The 18,261-nt window shown below is 37.2% G+C and overlaps 1 protein-coding gene across 5 annotated transcripts in view; it reads right to left on the bottom strand.

Annotated features, from left to right (window-relative positions):
* Positions 1-18,261, bottom strand: part of SLC10A7 (solute carrier family 10 member 7) — a 261,321-nt gene that overhangs the window by 175,456 nt on the left and 67,604 nt on the right. For 3 of the 5 annotated variants that reach the window (XM_039254304.1, XM_039254307.1, XM_039254310.1), the window contains exon 5: positions 14,928-14,966. The exons of the other annotated variants lie outside the window; for them this stretch is intronic. In XM_039254304.1, coding sequence (XP_039110235.1) covers positions 14,928-14,966 — 39 coding nt within the window. The remainder of the gene's footprint in view (positions 1-14,927; positions 14,967-18,261) is intronic. 5 annotated transcript variants of the gene reach the window in all.

Raw genomic sequence — 18,261 nt, 5'->3', positions numbered from 1 at the left:
GGCACACATGCGTATTGCTCTTCTGGACACACATTACATGGAAAAGACTCAGACAAAGAAACAATAACATGTTCAGGTTGCTAGACTCCCTGATTCTGGGCCGCTCTTCATTTGACCTCCCAGATGGTTCTAATTCACCTCTGAAGAAATGACTGAGAGATGACTTAGAGAGAATAGTGCTGCGCAAAGTGAAAGTCAAAGCAAGACAGCATAAAGGAAGGACACATGAGCAGAGAATTAGTGATGAGACTTGCTCTCTTTTAAGAAACTGTTTCCAATCTTTTAGATTGCAGGGAGAGACTGTTCTTGGTTTGATACCAGTACTAATTTTACTTTTTTATCAAAAGGAGAACAGGCTTCGGGCTCAGAGCCTTATGCAGGCAGCAGTTTAGCTACAAATTAATAATAGCTTTTTTTCCGTTTGATTTAATTTCAGTTACCTTCTATTCATGACAAGATTGTTTTATGTGTTGATGTCAAGTTTCACTTTTTAAAATACGTTTATTTAATTTTTAGAGAGAGAGAGAGACACAGAGGGTGAGCACGAGAGGGGCAGAGAGAGAGAGAGAAAGACACCAAATTCGAAGCAGGCGTCAGACTCCAAGCTGTCAGCACAGAGCTGAGCGGGGCTCAAACCACAAACTGTGAGATCATGATCTGTACCAAAGTCAGATGCTTAACCAGCAGAGGCATCCTGGTGCCCCAAGTTTCACTTTTTAAAAAAGTTAAATTTTAAAAGTGAGTTTTAGAGGTGCCTGGCTGGCTCAGTCAGTGGGGTGTACGACTCTCAATCTTGGAGTTAAGAGCTCAAGCCCCACTTTGGATGTAGAGAGAACTTAAAGTTTTTTGAGGGTGTTTTAACTTAATACAAATAACATGTTGACATGGGAAAAGTCAAAAAAAGTGCCTGAAATTTGGAAGACATTGCCTTGAAGGCGGTCCTTGTCTTTCCTCTTTTTAAAATATTTTATTGTTACTTTTTTCACATATCTGTTTCAGTATCTAGAAGAGTGCCTTGAATCTAGTGGACTCTCAGTATATGTGTGTTGCTTTTACATCCTATCTTCCTATTTAGTACCATGCTGTTGACTAAACCAATTGCATTTTTTTAAAGAATAAGTAGTCTGTTCTCAGCAATTCAGCTTTCATAGTATTCATTTCCCCAAAAAGGTGAGTCAATGAAATACATAGCATAATGATGGCTCCATGTTATAAAGGGAGAAATCAGCTTCCCATTGTCTGGACAGAGTTCACAAGGTATTTTAAAACCCAAAATAGGTTATTTTAAATCCTGGTCTTATCAAGTCCTTGGAGATAAAGAACGAACTTGAAATAACATTCTATAAGGTGGTACTGAAAAGTGTTTAAAAGTTCAATTGTTTGTTCTGGAATGTAAGCTCAATGAAAATAAAAACCTGTTTTATAAACAAGTCATGAACTTTTCAGGGAAAACCAAGATCTCAACTGAGTAACTTGGGTTGGTTAGGATTTTAAGCAAACTAAGGGAAAAAAATCAGTGTAGTTTTCTGTGTTACACAAAATGAGTATTCCATAAACATAAACAAAATTAAAAACTGACGTCTTAGATTTAGGTGAAAGGAAAACTAATGTTAACAACTGAGTCTCCTCTGGTTACAACCCTTAACCCTCTTCATTAATATTTGAGATTCTTGCTCTGATTTTTAAAAAGCAATCAATGAATAACAAAGTAACTGTGCTTCCTCTCGGACCAGCTAAGTGTGCCTGACTACATTTTTGTCATGAAAGGAAGGATAAAACAAGGTGGCAAACATATATCCTAAGTTATTAAAACATGGCATTTCTGTTTCAAATTTCTTTTCTTTAAGCAACTATAACAGTATCGGTTAACTACACAAATCTTACTACAAACTTGGGTAGTAATAGCAGACCAGCCAAAGCAAAGAGGGAAGGCAGAATAACAATAGGGTAAAAATATATTCTGGCTAGTTATTCAGCATAAGGCAAGGAGTTCCTCTTAACCCCTAGTCATCTTACAATAGCTTCTGCTCATTCCCGTAATGATTATTTTAAAAGAATTACATAGATAAGGGAGGCAAGATGGCGGAGAAGTAGGGAACTCCATACATTTCGCTCGCCCCCATCTCTCAAACAGAGAAGGCCTGAAGCCATAGGACACTGAACCGCAGGAGTTTGGGAGGAAAAGTGACAGAGTCCACTAAGAAGACAACCTCATAGGTGGATGAGTACAAACTGAGGAAGATAAAAACGGGCCAGGACTGGAGACCCAGAGGGAGGGGAGGAAACCCCCTTTGCCATGAGCCGTGGCAAGTCGAAGGGAAGAGAAAGAGTGGCTGAAACTGCTCACAGAACTGTCCCTGGAGGAGAGCAAAACCTTGGCTCAGGACGGAGAGTGATCCTGTTCCTAGCTATGGTGCTGACTTTGGGCTGGGTGCCCCAGTCCCAGGCGGTGCAAGGAGAAACAGCTCCGCTGCTCTCCCAGCTCGATGCCCAGCAGGGAAGCGGCCCGGCGTGAAACTGCTCTGCTGCTCTCCTGGCTCGATGTCCCGCAGCGAAGTGGCCAGCCTGCCGGATAACATTTCAGATGGTATCAATAAAGTGCATGCACTAAGACCTGGAAACAAGGCGAGGCTTGGGATACAGAACACAGCCCACCTTGGCTATGCCCACGGTACAGGGAGATCGGACCCAAAAGAGTGATTTGCAACAGCTTGGTTCGAGAAAGAACTGGGGTGCTGCCATTTTTCTCCCCACAACCACCAAGGCGGGACCTCAAAGAGTGGCCAGCAGGACCAGTGAAGGCTAAGACCTGCCTACACCAAACCACGCCCATCCCTGCAAGAGAGATGCTTTTCTTCCCCCGGAGCCTGGCAAGATCAACATGGATGCACCGCCGTGATTAATTCTAGATCAATTCTTTCTATTCAGATATATTTTCCCTTGTCTCATTCGTATCCCTCCCCTCTGCTGGACTGGGGACTTTGGTCATTGGTTTGCTTAAACACATTTAATCCATTCTCTAGATGTATATTCTACACCTCCACCACTACCTTTCTATATCTATCTATCTCCGGAGTAATCAGACTATATAGTTTCTCTGAGTAACATTATCTTCATTTCTTTCTCCTTGCCTCTTTCTCTCTGAATTAAGCTTCTTAGTCTCTCTGCCTGGTCATTATCCAATTTCACTTTCTCCCTGCCCCTGTCATTTCTCTCTTCATATATGCTCTTCCATCAACTGCATACACCCTGCTCTCTATTTGTAGCTGGGAATTCTGGTTTTATGCTTTTAGACTTTCCTTGGTCTTTTGGGCTTTTTTTTTTCCCTCTTCTTTTCGTCTTTTTTCATTTTTCTTTTTCGCTTTCCCTTTCGGTTTGCCTCTTTGTTGGATTTGTCTGTGCATTTGTGTGCCTTTGTTCCTTGTGTGTTTGTTTTCCATTCCAGGGATACCTCAAGAAACAAACCAAAGTACACATGGTGGAGAGTCCCAAATACCATTATGAGTAGGGAAATAAAATAACCAAAGTCTGAACAAGAGAGACCAAGAGACACCATAAAAGAACACTTCCTGAACAGATAGGCCCTGGACAGTCAATGAGCCTTCTTTAATACAGCAGTACTCTCAGGTGCTGAGTGCATAATAAGCTTTTAAAACTAACAAGAGACAAAAAGTTAGCCAAAGTGACTAAATGGAAGAACTCTCCTCTAAAGAAATTCCAGGAAGAAATGACAGCTAAAGAACTGCTCAAAACAGATATAAGGAACATAACTGAACAAGAATTTAGAACAATAGTCATAAAATTAATCACTGGACTTGAAAAAGGCATGGAAGACATCAGAGAAGCTACTGCAACAAAGACTATGGAGCTTAAAAATACTTGTGATGAATTAAAAAATGCTATAAGTGACGTATATAATAAAATGGAGGCGTCCAATGCACAGATTGAAGAGGCAGAGAAGAAAATAGGTGAATTAGAAGACACAATTACAGAAAAGGAGGAAGCCAAAAAAGGAGAGATAAACTGATCCAGGAGCATGAGAGTTCAAGAACTCAGTGACACAATCAAACGGAACAATATCCATATCATAGGAATTCTGGAAAAGGAAGAGAGAGGGAAAGGCGCTGAAGCAGTCCTTGAACAAATAGTTGAGAACTTCCCCAATCTGCGGAAGGAAACAGACATTGAAATCCAAGAGACACAGAGAACTTCCCTCAGATGTAACTTGAATAGATCTGCACAATATATCATAATGAAACTGGCAAAATATAAGGACAAAGAGAGAATTCTGAAGGCAGCTAGGGATAAAAGGGCCCTAACATACAAAGGGAGACCTATCAGAGTAGTTATAGACCTATCTACTGAAACTTGGCAGGCCAGAAAGTAATGGCAGGAAATCTTCAATGTGATGAACAGAGAAAAATATGCAGCCAAGAATCCTCTATCCAGCAAGCCTGTCATTCAGAACAGAGGAGGGATAAAAGTCTTCACAAATAAACAAAAATTGAAAGAATTCATCAATAAACCCACCCTACAAGAAATCCTAAGGGGGATTCTATGAGGGAAATGTTGCAAAGAACAAAAGGTACCAGAGAAACCACTACAAGCATGAATCCTACAGAGAACACAATGACTCTAAACCCATATTTTTCAATAATAATACTGAATGTAAATGGACTAAATGCTCCAATCAAAAGACAGAGGGTAGCAGAATGGATAAAAACACAAAATCCATCTATTTGCTGTCTACAAAAGACTCATTTTAGACCTGAGGACACCTTCAGATTGAAAGTAAGAGGATAGAGAAACATCTATCATGCTACTCGAAGTCAAAAGACAGCTGGAGTAGCCATACTATTACCAGGCAAACTGGACTTTAGAGTAAAGGCAGCAACAAGGGATGAAGAAGGGCATTAAATAATAATAATAATTACAGGGTCTATCCATCAGAAAGAGCTAACAATTATAAATGTCTACACACCTAATATGGAAGCACCCAAATACATAAAACAATTAATCACAAACAGAAATAATCTTGGGATAAGAATTTGCCAATTCTTAAAGCAGGGGGCTTTAATACTCCACTGACAGCAATGAATAGATCAACTAGACAGAAAATCACTAAAGAAAGAATGGATTTGAATGACACGTTGGACCAGATGGATTTGACAGATATGTTTAGAACTCTACATCCTGAGGTTACAGTATTCACTTTCTTTTCAAGTGCACATGGCACATTCTCCAAGACATATCACATACAGGGTCATAAAGCAGCCCTAATAAATGTAAAAGAATTGAGACCATACCATGCACACTTTAAGATCACAATGCTATGAAACTTGAAATCAATCACAGGAAAAAGTCTGGAAAACCTCCAAAAACATGGAGGTTAAAGAACACCCTACTCAAGAATGAACAGGCCAGTCAGGCAATTAGAGAAGAAATTTAAAAATATATGGAAACAAATGAAAATGAAAATACAACAATCCAAACTCTAGGGGATGCGGCAAAGTCAGTCCTAAGAGGAAATTACATTGTACTCCAGGCTTATTTCAAGAAATTAGAAAAAGTGCAAATACAAAATCTAACAGCACCCTCAAGGAACTAGAAGGAGAGCAAAAAGAGCACCCCAAACCCAGTAGAAGAAGAGAAATAATAACAATTAGGGCAGAAATAAATAATATAGAATCCAAATAAATAGTTGAACAGATCAATGAAACCAAAAGTTGGTTTTCTGAAAAAATAAACAAAATTGATAAACAGCTAGCCAGGCTTCACAAAAAGAAAAGAGAGAGCACCCAAATAGACACAATCATGAATGAAAATGGATTTATTACAACCAATCCCTCAGAAATACAAGCAATTATCAGGAAATACTATGAAAAACTATATGCCAACAAACTGGACAACTTAGAAGAAATGGACAAATTCCTAAACACACACTCACTACCAAAATTCACATGGGAAGAGATAGAAAATATGAACAGACCCATAACTAGTGAGGAAATTGAATCAGTTATCAAAAATCTCCCAACAAATAAAAGCCCTGGGCCAGATGGCTTCCTTGGGGAATTCTACCAGACATTTAAAACAAAGTTAATACCCATTCCTCTCAAGCTATACCAAAAAATAGAAATCGAAGGAAAACTTCCAGACTCATTATACAAAGCCAGCATCACTTTGATTCCCAAGCCAGACAGAGACCCAGCAAAAATAAAGAGCTACAGGCCAATATCCTTGATGAATACGGATGCAAAAATCCTCAACAAGATACTTGCAAATCGAATTCAACAGCACATAAAAAGAATTATCCACCACGATCAAGTGGGATTCATTCCTGGGTTACAGGGCTGGTTCATTATTCACAAATCAATCAATGTGATACATCACATTAACAAAAGAAAAGATAAAAACCATATGATCCTGTCAATATATGCAGAAAAAGCATTTGACAAAATACAGGATTGCTTCTTAATAAAGACCCTCAAGACAGTCAGAATAGAAGGAACTTACTTAAACATCATAAAAGCCATTTATGAGAAGCTCTCAGCTAACATCATCCCTTAATGGGGAAAAACTGACAGCTTTCCCCCTGAGATTGGAAATATCACAGGGATGTCTACTCTCACCACTGTTGTTTAACATAGTGCTGGAAGTCCTAGCATCAGTGATCAGACAACAAAAGAAAATAAAAGGCGTCAGAATTGGCAAAGAAGAAATCAAACTTTCACTTTTCGCAGACGACATGATACTCTACATAGAAAACCCAACAGACTCCACCAGAAGCCTACTAGAACTGATTGATGAATTCAGCAAAGTTGAAGGGTACAAAATCAATGTACAGAAATTGGTTGCATTTTTATACACCAACAATGAAGCAACAGAAAGAGATATCAAGAAACTGACCCCATTCACAATTGCACAAAAACCATAAAATACCTACGAATAAACCTAACCAAAGATATAATTGATCTGTATGATGAAAACTATAGAAAACTTATGAAGGAAATTGAAGAAGACACAAAGAAATGGAAAAACATTCCATGCTCATGGATTGGAAGGATAAATATTGTGAAAATGTCATTACTACCCAAAGCAATCTACACGTTCAAAGCACCCAATCAAAATTGCACCAGCCTTCTTCTCAAAGCTAGAACAAACTATCCTAAAATGTGTTTGGAACCACAAAAGACCCCGAATAGCCAAAGTAATATTGAAGAAAACCAAAACAGGAGGCATCACCATCCCAGACTTTAGCCTCTACTACAAACCTATAATCATCAAGACAGTATGGTATAGGCACAAAAATAGACACATAGACCAATGGAATAGAATTGAGAACTCAGAATTGGACCCACAAATGTATGGCCAACTAATCTTTGACAAAGCGGGAAAGAGTATCCAATGGAAAAAAGACAGCCTCTTTAATGGATGGTGCTAGGAGAACTGGACAGCAACATGCAGAAGAATGAAACTAGATCACTTTCTCACACCAGACACAAAAATAAACTCATAATGGATAAAGGTCCTGAATGTGAGACAGGAAACCATCAAAACTCTAAAGGACAAAGCAGGAAACAACCTCCTTGACCTCCACCGCAGCAATTTCTTACTTGACACATCCCCAAAGGCAAGGGAATCAAGAGCAAAAATGAACTATTGGGACCTCATCAAGATAAAAAGCTTCTACACGGCAAAGGAAACAATCAAGAAAACTAATAGGCAACTGACCGAATGGGAAAAGATACTTGCAAATGACATATCAGAGAAAGGGCTAGTATCCAAAATCTGTAAGGAACTCACCAAACTCCACACCCGAAAAACAAATAATCCAGTGAAGAAATGGGCAGAAGACATGAACAGACACTTCTCCAAAGAGGACATCCAGATGGCCAACAGATCCATGAAACGATGCTCAGCATCCTTCCTCATCAGGGAAATACAAATCAAAACCACACTGAGATACCACCTCACATCGGTCAGAAGTGGCTAAAATGAACAAATCAGAAGACTATAGATGCTGGGTGGAGAAACGGGCACCCTCCTATGCTGTTGGTGGGAATGTAAACTGGTGCAGCCTCTCTGGAAAACAGTGTGAAGGTTCCTCAAAAAATTAACAATAGAACTCCCCTATGCCCTAGCAATAGCACTGCTAGGAATTTACCCAAGGGATACAGGAGTGCTGATGCATAGGGGCACAGTACTCCAATGTTCATAGCAGCACTTTCAATAATAGCCAAATCATGAAAAGAGACTAAGCATCCATCGACTGACGAATGGATCAAGAAGATGTGGTTTATCTATACAATGGAATACTACATGGCAATGAGAAATAATGAAATCTGGCCATGTGTAGCAACATGGATGGAACTTGAGGGTATTATGCTGAGTGAAATAAGTCAGGCAGAGAAGGACAGATACCATATGTTTGCACATATAGGAGTATTAGGAGAAACTTAACAGAGGACCATGGGGGAGGAGAAAGGGAAAAAATTGTGGAGGAGATGGAGGGAGGCAAACCATGAGAGACTCTTAAATACTGAGAACAAACTGAGGGCTGATGGGGGTGTGGGAGAGGAGAAGGGCGGTGATGGGCATGGAGGAGGGTACTTGTTGGGATGAGCACTGGGTACTATACGGAAACCAACTTGACAATAAACTAAACTATGAAAGAAAAATAAATAAATCAAGTATAGAAGGACAACTTTGAAGTGACTGGAAACATTTTCATAATGACTAGCTATCCGATGATATTAAGGGATTATTGTTTATTAGAAGCACTGATGGAGTGCTAGTTATGGTTTTTTCAGCACTAATGAGTTATATATCCATGCTGTACTTTTTATGGGAGAAATAACATAATATCTGAGATTTACTTTAAAATACTATAGAAAACAACCACTGGAGATGTATCTATATACTTCTCCAATTGCCAAACACTGATAATTATTGAAGCTAGTTAATGGGTATGTGGTTATATTAGACTGTCCTACTTTTCTCATGTGTTTGAAAATTCCAATATCATGTTAAATTTAAAAACTTAATAAGAAAAGCACAGAATCTAAATGTAGAATCCTGAAGTGCTTTCAAAGCATATCACAGAGCAGCAGAAAGCTTTGGACCCAGCACACCGAAGGACCATTCTCTCCGGGTAATCAGTAACTTCAACGGGAGACGTTGACAGCAGATGGGAACGCTGTTTATTTAAAACATGGACTTTGAACAGCTGGTAATCTGGGGCTTTCAGCCACTAAATGGCTAGAAAATGCCAGAAACTGCCAGTCTTGGCCTCAAACCGTACAAACACGCGGATATAGTCCAAATCTGGAATTCTGAGAAGGAAAAAAATCCAGTTGAATATATAAGACATCAAAGTCTTCTGGGCAAGCAAATTAAAGTTTTCAGCACTTCCTGCAGCACCTGAGCAGCTCCACTGGTTAAGCACCCAAGTTCAGCTTAGGTCATGATCCCATAGCTTATGGTTTAAGCCCTGCATCAAGCTCTGTGCTGACAGCCAAAGCCTGGAGCCTGCTTCAGATTCTGTCTCTCTCTCTCTCTCTCTAAAATAAATAATCATAAAAAAATAAATAAAAAATAAAAGGATTACATAAAATCAACCATTTCTTTAAATGAAGAGATTTAGAAAGTAAAGAGTAACTCCTACAGATCTTTTTTAGACTTGGGGTATTACATTCATAAAGATGACTTAATTTTGCTTATAACTCTTTGGTAATGTTTCAGAATAGTTACATTTATGAATTGCTATAATGTATGACACAGTCATTAGAAACTCAATTTGACGTGATCAGCTTTGTCACTCACCAAGGTTTCCTCAGGAGTTACCAACCTCCCTCAAGAATAACCAAAAGTAATAAAATAGGCTGAGGAGTCTGAAAGGCAAAATCTCTACCTTTTCCTGCCAAGCTTTAACCCATAATTCCTGAAGACAAGAAACCACTGAATTTAGCCTCCAAACCAAAAAATGCCAAGGCTCTAACAAATCATGGGATTGGATTTTTTTTCAACACAATGAAATCTTTTTAAATTAAAGAGAGGATTTTTCAATTGCAATTGTTTTAAAAGTTGCCAATATCTATTTTTTAAACTTTCTTTTGATGAGGAAGCAGCACATGAGATGGTTGAACTTGAAATGCCTGATGTTATGTAGAAAAAAAATATAAATATATATATGTGACAACAATTTAGTTATTCAGAGGGGTGACTATCAAATTTTATTAAAATCTCATCAAGTGGGAAACCTTAAAACAGTTATTATGCTCCACAATTATTGTAAACAGAACAATTTAAATGAGAGGAGGAGATAATGACATTAACTTCTTAACTTAAAGCAATCCTCTGTGGCATGATTTTAAAATATGCTCTTGGTCTGAAATTTATGTAAATTTAATTCATCTATCATTGTTTATTACCAGCCTAGCTACATTTAAAAACAAAACAACAACAACACAGTTTTCTGTAACAATTAGTTCTTAAAAACACTGTTTTAATTAGACCTGGGACATTATTAAACTAGCTATAAATATGTACAGTATTTTATGTGGTATATCCAGATGTCCTAAAATCAACAAATATGACCTCAGAGTTCTGTCTTCAAAAATTCTTCTAAAAAAAGGCTTTCATTCAAAGTTTTTATGTAATCTGAAGTAAATACCCTTGTTACTTTCTATTTATGTAACTACAAAAGAAATGGTCACTTATAACCAGAGAATAATCATAGTCAGAGATAACTAATTCTTCATTTTATGGATGTCCATGGCCATGCAAAAACAATTCATGACAGAGCTTGGATAAAACTTACATCATACAAGTAGTTTATATAGATTATCCCATTTAATCCTCACCACAATTAAGTACTCTCCATTCCATTTTATACATAAAGAAGTTTATGTGATTAGGCTAGTAATTCAGTCAAGTAAGGATTTAAATCAAGCCAGTCTGATTCCAGAAACCATATTACTACCCCTAATCCTAAATTTTAAGAATAAGTGAATATTTTTCATTTATAAGGAAAATTTCAAAAACACTGTAAAAAGTATTACCCTTTAGGAATTACATAATAATGTGGAGAAAAAGGAAAGCTCATGAACTGTTGGTGGGAATGCAAACTAGTGCAGCCACTGTGGAGGACACTATGGAGTTTCCTCAAAACATTAAAAATAGAACTACCATACAATCCAGTAATCACACTACTGGATATTTACCCCAAAACTACAAAAACACTAATTCAAAGAGATACATGTACTCCTATGCTTACAGCAGCATTATTTATAATAGCCAAATTATGGAAGCAGCCCAAGTATCCACTGACAGATGAATGGATAAAGAAGAGGTGAGATAGACAGATAGATAGATAGATAGATAGATAGATAGATAGACAGATAGATAGAGCAATTTACAATGGAACATTATTCAATCATTAAAAAGCATGAAATTCCACCATTTGCAACAACATGGATAGAGCTAGAGATTATGCTAAGTGAAATAAGCCAGTCAGAGAAAGACAAATACCATATCATTTCATTCATATTTGGAATTGAACAAAACAAATGAACAAAGGGAAAGAGGGAGAAAAACCAAGAAACAGATTCTTAATTATAAAGAACAAACTGATGGGTTACCAGAGGGGTGGTGGGTGGGGAGATAGGTTCAGTAGGTGATGGCATTAAGGAGGGTACTTGTAATGAGCACCTGGTGATGTATAGAATTGTTGAATCACTATATCGTAAGCCTGAAAACAATATGACACTATAGTATAAGCCCCAAAATAATATAGAAGTATGTTAACTACACAAGAATTAAAATAAAAACTTGATACATTTTTAAGTAAATTAAGTGAAAAAAATAAAAAAAGTAAAGCATAAAGGTTATAATTCAGAATTTCCTTCCTCTAAAATAAGTCCTTTTCCCAAGCCCAACTCAAACACCAACTTCTCCCTGAAGCCTTTTCATATCATTCAACTGAGATTAATCTTTTTTGAACTCTTGGCAATTGCTGTACACTGTTCATATGAAGAAAGTGCTAGCTCTCTTTTAATATCTATTCTCTTCTTTCTTGGTAACAGAAATCCAATTTTTCGCTCTCAGCAACCCTCCACATGTCCCAAGCTCTCCAGTGGCTAAGTATGATCATTTGACTAAGTTCTGCAATAAGATACTGCAAGTATAATGTTGGACTTCTAGGAATACTGTTTAAAGAACGCAAACTTAGACTCTTAGGAGAGCCTCTTTGTGCTTTCCCAGGGTAAAGACTTTACTACCAGGTATTTTTTTGGCTGGAGCTCCAGCAGCTATCTTGGACCATGAGGTAAGTTTTAGGAAGTAAAGTACAGCTGTGGAGGATGGAGGAGAAAGACAGGTATATCCATCCACAGTGAGACCATGAAGCCACCATACAACAGTTGGACAGCTTCCTTCCAGATTTCACATAGTAGAAATATAAACCTCTCTCCTGTATATGCCACAATTATTATTTTTTCTGTTAAATGATCTGAATCTAACTGATTTAGTCCAGATTCACACAGAGTACATAATCCAAGGTGTGTTGTAACTATGATGAAGAGGGTGGGAGTAGGGGGGAGAGATAGAATTATTATTTCTTATAACGCTGGAACAAAACATCTGCAGCCATAATTTGTATTCTCAAACCCTTTCTGGTAATTTTTAACTTTGGGACAGAAAGAGGGTAACAAGGGCTCCTGGGTGGCTCAGTTGGTTAAGCATCCGACTCTTGGTTTCAGCTCAGGTCATGATCTCACAGTTTGTGAGTTCGAGCCCTGCATTGGGTTCTGTGCTGACAGTGCAGAGCCTGCTTGGGATTCTGTCTTCCTTTTTCTTTGCCCCTCCCCTGCTCACTTTCTATCTCTCTCTCTCAAAAATAAATAAATAAGCCTTTTTTTTTTTTTTTTTTTTTTTTAGAAAAAGGGGGTAACAGAGCAGAAAGGAAAAATGGAAAAAAAAAAAAAACACTTCTGCCTCTCTGCCATGTTCTCCTCCTTTCTTCTCTACTAGCTAAATCCTACTATACTTCAAGGACCAACTCAGCAAAATTGCTCTGTCTTACTTTCAAATTCAGAGTGCCTATGGCCTGTGCCTTTTGGCAGGCCTACATCATCTTGTAACATCTTTGGTTTGACTTGTTAACTTTTACATTGTATTTCTTTTTCTGTGTGTCACCTCCACAGCATAGTGGGACCCACATCATATTTCTTGCACCCTCCACAGCTATTAGAAAACTAACTCTGTGTAGTAGGAGATCAATAAAGAGGAAAAAGAGCAGAAGACTAACGAGTGAGAACGTACAACTTCTTAGAAGTGCAAGAGCAGAATAAAAATCCTAAAGAGTCCCTAGAACATGTTTTACTTTCCTGGACCTTATCAAAGAATCAGGCCTGGGAGAACTAATATTCTGATATGCTCATTGTTCATACAATCAGCACAAAACTTAAACTATACTCAGTGAGCTTGTCCTAGAACTAAGGGACGGTGTATTTCATTTTAGTTACACAGACAATTGCCTGAAACTTATTTTCTCAATTACTGTAGATGTTTTAGAGAATAAGAGATCCAGCTTAGAAGCCATGCTTTGGTAGCGGTGTATATGATTCCAAACCATATAAAAAAAACCCGGCTTCCAGCAAGATCATATTTTACAGATATTATTTTGTCAACTGTGACAACATATGAAAAATAATACTTAGATGAAAAAACGATTTAACAAAATACTACTGAGTCTGGAACAAGTAGCTCAAGAGCTCATTTCCATTAAATGGACACTATTAGCCCTCTTCTAAAACCCAATAATATGACATCAGAAATAACATTACTACTTCTTTAAAAATAAGATCTACTCTAAGCATATATTTTGCAGAAGCTATATCATTTAAAAGCCCTAGAACATCGGGACCTTAAAAATTGTGTAGCACTGCATAGAATTAACACCATGTTAAAACACACATTTAAAAGCTCCAGCTACATTCAGATGCATACAGTAGTGACATAAACAGCATTTTAAACAAAAGTAACTGATGTTTTTCCCAGACTTCTGATCTATTTTATACCTTGCTGATTTTATTCTCAATTATTTGCAAATCACTGTACTTCATATCTGCTAATGAATTATGGGCCTAAAAATACAATATTCTAATTTACTTTCATAAATTTGGCAAAGTTTTAAGGAGGATACAAATAAAAATACTCAATTAAAAGAAAACTGAGGTTTTTCTCATTCTTTCATAACACAAACCAAGTCTTTGTTTTTAGCATTACTCAAAAAACAATAATTGAAAATGATAAAACAGTACTGTCCTTATATTATATTGGCTCTACTTATGAATACTGAACTATTTTCTAACCTTTATACAATTTATAGTTCACATGTCAAAAAAATATTGCATTTTCTTGCAAATTACTCATTAATTATTTCATTTCAATTTTGTTTCCACACAGATTTCTCAGAAGTACCCATGACAGTAGCTTCTTTGACAGTGAAATGAACAAAATAAATGACATGTCAACAAGTAAATTAGCATTCCCTTTCTGACCAGCTGGGTCATGTTTCCTTTTCAAAATCCTTAGTCCCATGATACAAAATAATAATAATCTAAAAGACCTCATTAAATGATCAATATATTGACATAACTTCTATAAGGAGATACACAGTGCTTTAATTGATTCCTTGAATCCTTTAAATGGAATATTAAACCCAAGCCTCCAAATTATATTGTAAGAGAACATTTCCTTTACTTATTAACTAATTTCTTCAGGGTATGGTTAATGACACATAAAAAGATTCAAGAACTTTTATATTTAATCAAATAGTGGGAAAAGTCCCATATTTCACTAAATCTTTCATATAAACAACAACACAACAAAAGTTATTAAAGACAAGTTAAACCATATTTACTTACCAAAAAACTTCCAAAGGCTGAATTAAATATTGCAGCTGCCTATAAAGAAAATAAATAGGGGGGAAAACTCACTGAAAGTAAATAGGAAAAGGAAAAGCAAAACCAAAGATGATCATTTTCCCATCCCCCACTACTCAAAACCTTAAAACATTGACTCTAAAAGCAAAGTTAGTCACTGCTTAGAAAAATTGCCAGTGGCCTGTACTTTACTAAGATAGATGAGCGGCAGCTTAGGAATTCATAAATAATGGGTCTCAAAAGCAAGCAGAAAAGACTTGCCAGAAGATGTTTTGAACCTATAGGACACTACCCAAAGAATCATCACCAATAGTAAATTGAAATCTTGTTGTTATTGATTTTGTTAGTAGACCTAAAATGGAGGTTGAGATATTCATTAAAAAATTCTTTTTCACATTATCAGGAAGAGAAAAACCATGATTGTAAAGCAAACGGTAACTACTCTGCATCAGGGAGCATATGTCTTATGAGCTACACCCACCAAGTGAGATCTGTTGTTCCCACACAACACACATTAGAATATGAACAATGAGGCTGAGACGAAGGAAGTTATTGCTCTATCATTAATGCTAAAGAAGAAACAAGCATGAAAAACTTCCACTTGCTGTTCAAAAATCAACGAAGAAATATTTGACTTCGTGCTTACCTAAATATCCAGGGATTATATAGTAGATGTTATACAGTTCTTAACTTTAAATCAATCACTATATTCCATGAAGCTATACCTGAATCCTGAAAGCTTCTCACATTTACCCAAAAAAGGATAAAAACTTGTATAACATCCAATCTGATGGGGGGAAAAAAGGAGAGAGAAAGAAAAAAATAATAAAATGTAAAAGGAGGGGTAGAGAAAACCTATTGACATCTCCTGTAGATCCAGAGCAGGATTAAATTAATCATCATGGACATTAGCAGGCACATCGTAGTCAGAAAAGGATGTCAGTTTAGCAAGTTTGAATAAAGTCCAAAGCCAGGCTAAGAGCTGTAGCTGAAAATGCCTTCTGCTCCAGAAGAGGATGCAATGAGAGTGCATCGGTAATGAGATCCCTGGCTCCAGAGAGCTTAGCTCTCCTATTCAAGTTCATAATTAATTCAACGCTTTGATAATTTCATTAGATTTCTTCTTTGCTGGCCCTATCAATAAAAGATGGCACTGGACCACAGTTCCTCTGTGGCATAAACATAGACACAGGCACAGACCAAGGAAACCTTTGCTTCCTGACAGGGACAATGGCATATGGTGTTTCTTGTTGTACAGGGAGTAGTAGAAAAAATTTTGTCTAAATAAAACATTACAGATGACAATTGTAAACTATAGCAACATATTTAACCCATCTTCCTGGAATCCCATTTTGGATGATTCAGGAAAAACTTTTATGTGTAGAGAAAAATAAGTAAAACTATATAAATAAATGAGTTGTCGTGAGATCAACTAGAAACACTGCCTTTCTTCCTACAAAAGAAATGTACTTTCCCCACAGATACTGTTTATTTCTAGACCCTATTTTGTGCTTAAAATGGATTGATCTCTTTAGTAAAGGAATGAGGTATTCCGCTTTGAGCTTCTCTCTTCAATGTGTTTCTTTCCAGTGTCTTTCACCAACCTTATTCAAGGTAACTAATGGTTTGGACTAGTATTTAGAAACAAACAAACAAAAAACCAAAAACCAAAAAACACATGGATTGTTAGAAGTTAAAAGACTCAGAAATCAAAGTAAAATAAGTCAACTACCACTCATCAGATCAAATCACCATTTTCCCATTCCATCCAATTCTCTTTTTTTAACCCAAACACAAGCAATATATTTTATGTGGATTGGCATTTTATAAAATAATGGCAGTGACAGTGACAGGCTGTCTCAGGTACTTGAGGATGCTGCAGGCCAACTTGTTAGTTGTTGTTGTGCTGCTGGTGCTAATGCATTTGAATTCACCTATCCTATCACTCAGTGCACCCATGCATTGAGCTCTGGCAACCATTTGTGAAATGACTCATTAAGGTTCTGAGTCCTCTGAAGAACCATGTGAAACTGGAAACTGAACCAAGGATCTTGAGCTCAACAGTGACAAATAATTAACCTCATAGTTGACTTACCTCTGCTCTTGCAGCATATAAAGGAATTATGCTTTCCAGAATTCCAAGGAGTAATGATAAACATTTAGAGAGTGTTTCATTGATACACAAAAGGCATGTATGTCTTTAGACTTAAGGAGGAATTTCTAGCTCCTCAGCAAAATGTATACGTCCTTCCAACTACAGGTCTCTGTCCATCTTATTTTTTGCCTCCAATTTTTTATCCTGACAATACTAAACCACTTGTGATTCCTCAAACTCGTTGTGCTGTTTCTTACCACCTTGCTCCTGGCCTGGAATGCCCTCCCCCCTTCCTCCACCTAGGTAACTCCCACCTATCTTAGCAACTCCTTCCAAGCAGCTTTCAATCACCTTCTCCAACACACATACATCCTCACTCCTAGGTGGACTGTGTCCCCGTGCCTGCTGCCACAACATACTGAGCACATCTCTGCCATGGCACTTGTCACACTATTGAAATAACCTATCTATCCACATGCCTCCTGGCCTTCCTAGAAACCACAGTCTTCTGAGGAAGGAATCTGATGAACCTCATCCTACGCACTTACATGTTTATCTGCTGAATTGCTAAAATAAGTAAGATTCCCAGAAATGTCTACATTCTACCTCTTCTGCTAAAGTATTCTATATGTTTGGCAGAATACAAGGATTGGCAGAAGACTGGATCTGACACCTGGTTCCACAGCCAAGCAAAAGCAATGACAGATCAAGACTTTAGTCTCAACCCAATATAAGCATCTCTTTTACAACATCTTGCTTTATTTTCTTTAGCCTCCATATTATGTTCCATTATATACAGTTACATAAATATGTTTAAATATATAATGCTTTAAGAGTTACTACTGCTTTGTAATAATAGAGTTAGTGAAATAAAATCTAGAACTACCAAGGAATACTCTGTAGCCATTAAACTAACCTTCAACAAAGCAGGAAAGAATATCCAATGGAAAAAAGACAGTCTCCTCAGCAAATGGTGTGGGAAAAGTGGACACTGACATGCAGACAAATTAACCTGGACCACCCTCTTACATCATATGCAAAAATAAACTCAAAATGGATGAAAGACCTAAATGTAAGACAGGAAACCATCAAAATCCTAGAGGGAAAATACAGGCAACAACCCCTTTGACCTCAGCTGCAGAAACTTTTTACTAGACCTGTCTCCAAAGGCAAGGGAATCAAGAGCAAAAATGAACTATTGGAACCTCATCAAAATAAAAA

The sequence above is a fragment of the Hyaena hyaena genome, unplaced genomic scaffold (genome assembly GCF_003009895.1).
Source record: "Hyaena hyaena isolate Hyena2069 unplaced genomic scaffold, ASM300989v1 scaffold_476, whole genome shotgun sequence".
Classification (NCBI taxonomy): Eukaryota; Metazoa; Chordata; class Mammalia; order Carnivora; family Hyaenidae; genus Hyaena; species Hyaena hyaena.
Note: the sequence above shows the minus strand (reverse complement) of the source record. Positions and strands in the feature narration are given on the sequence as shown.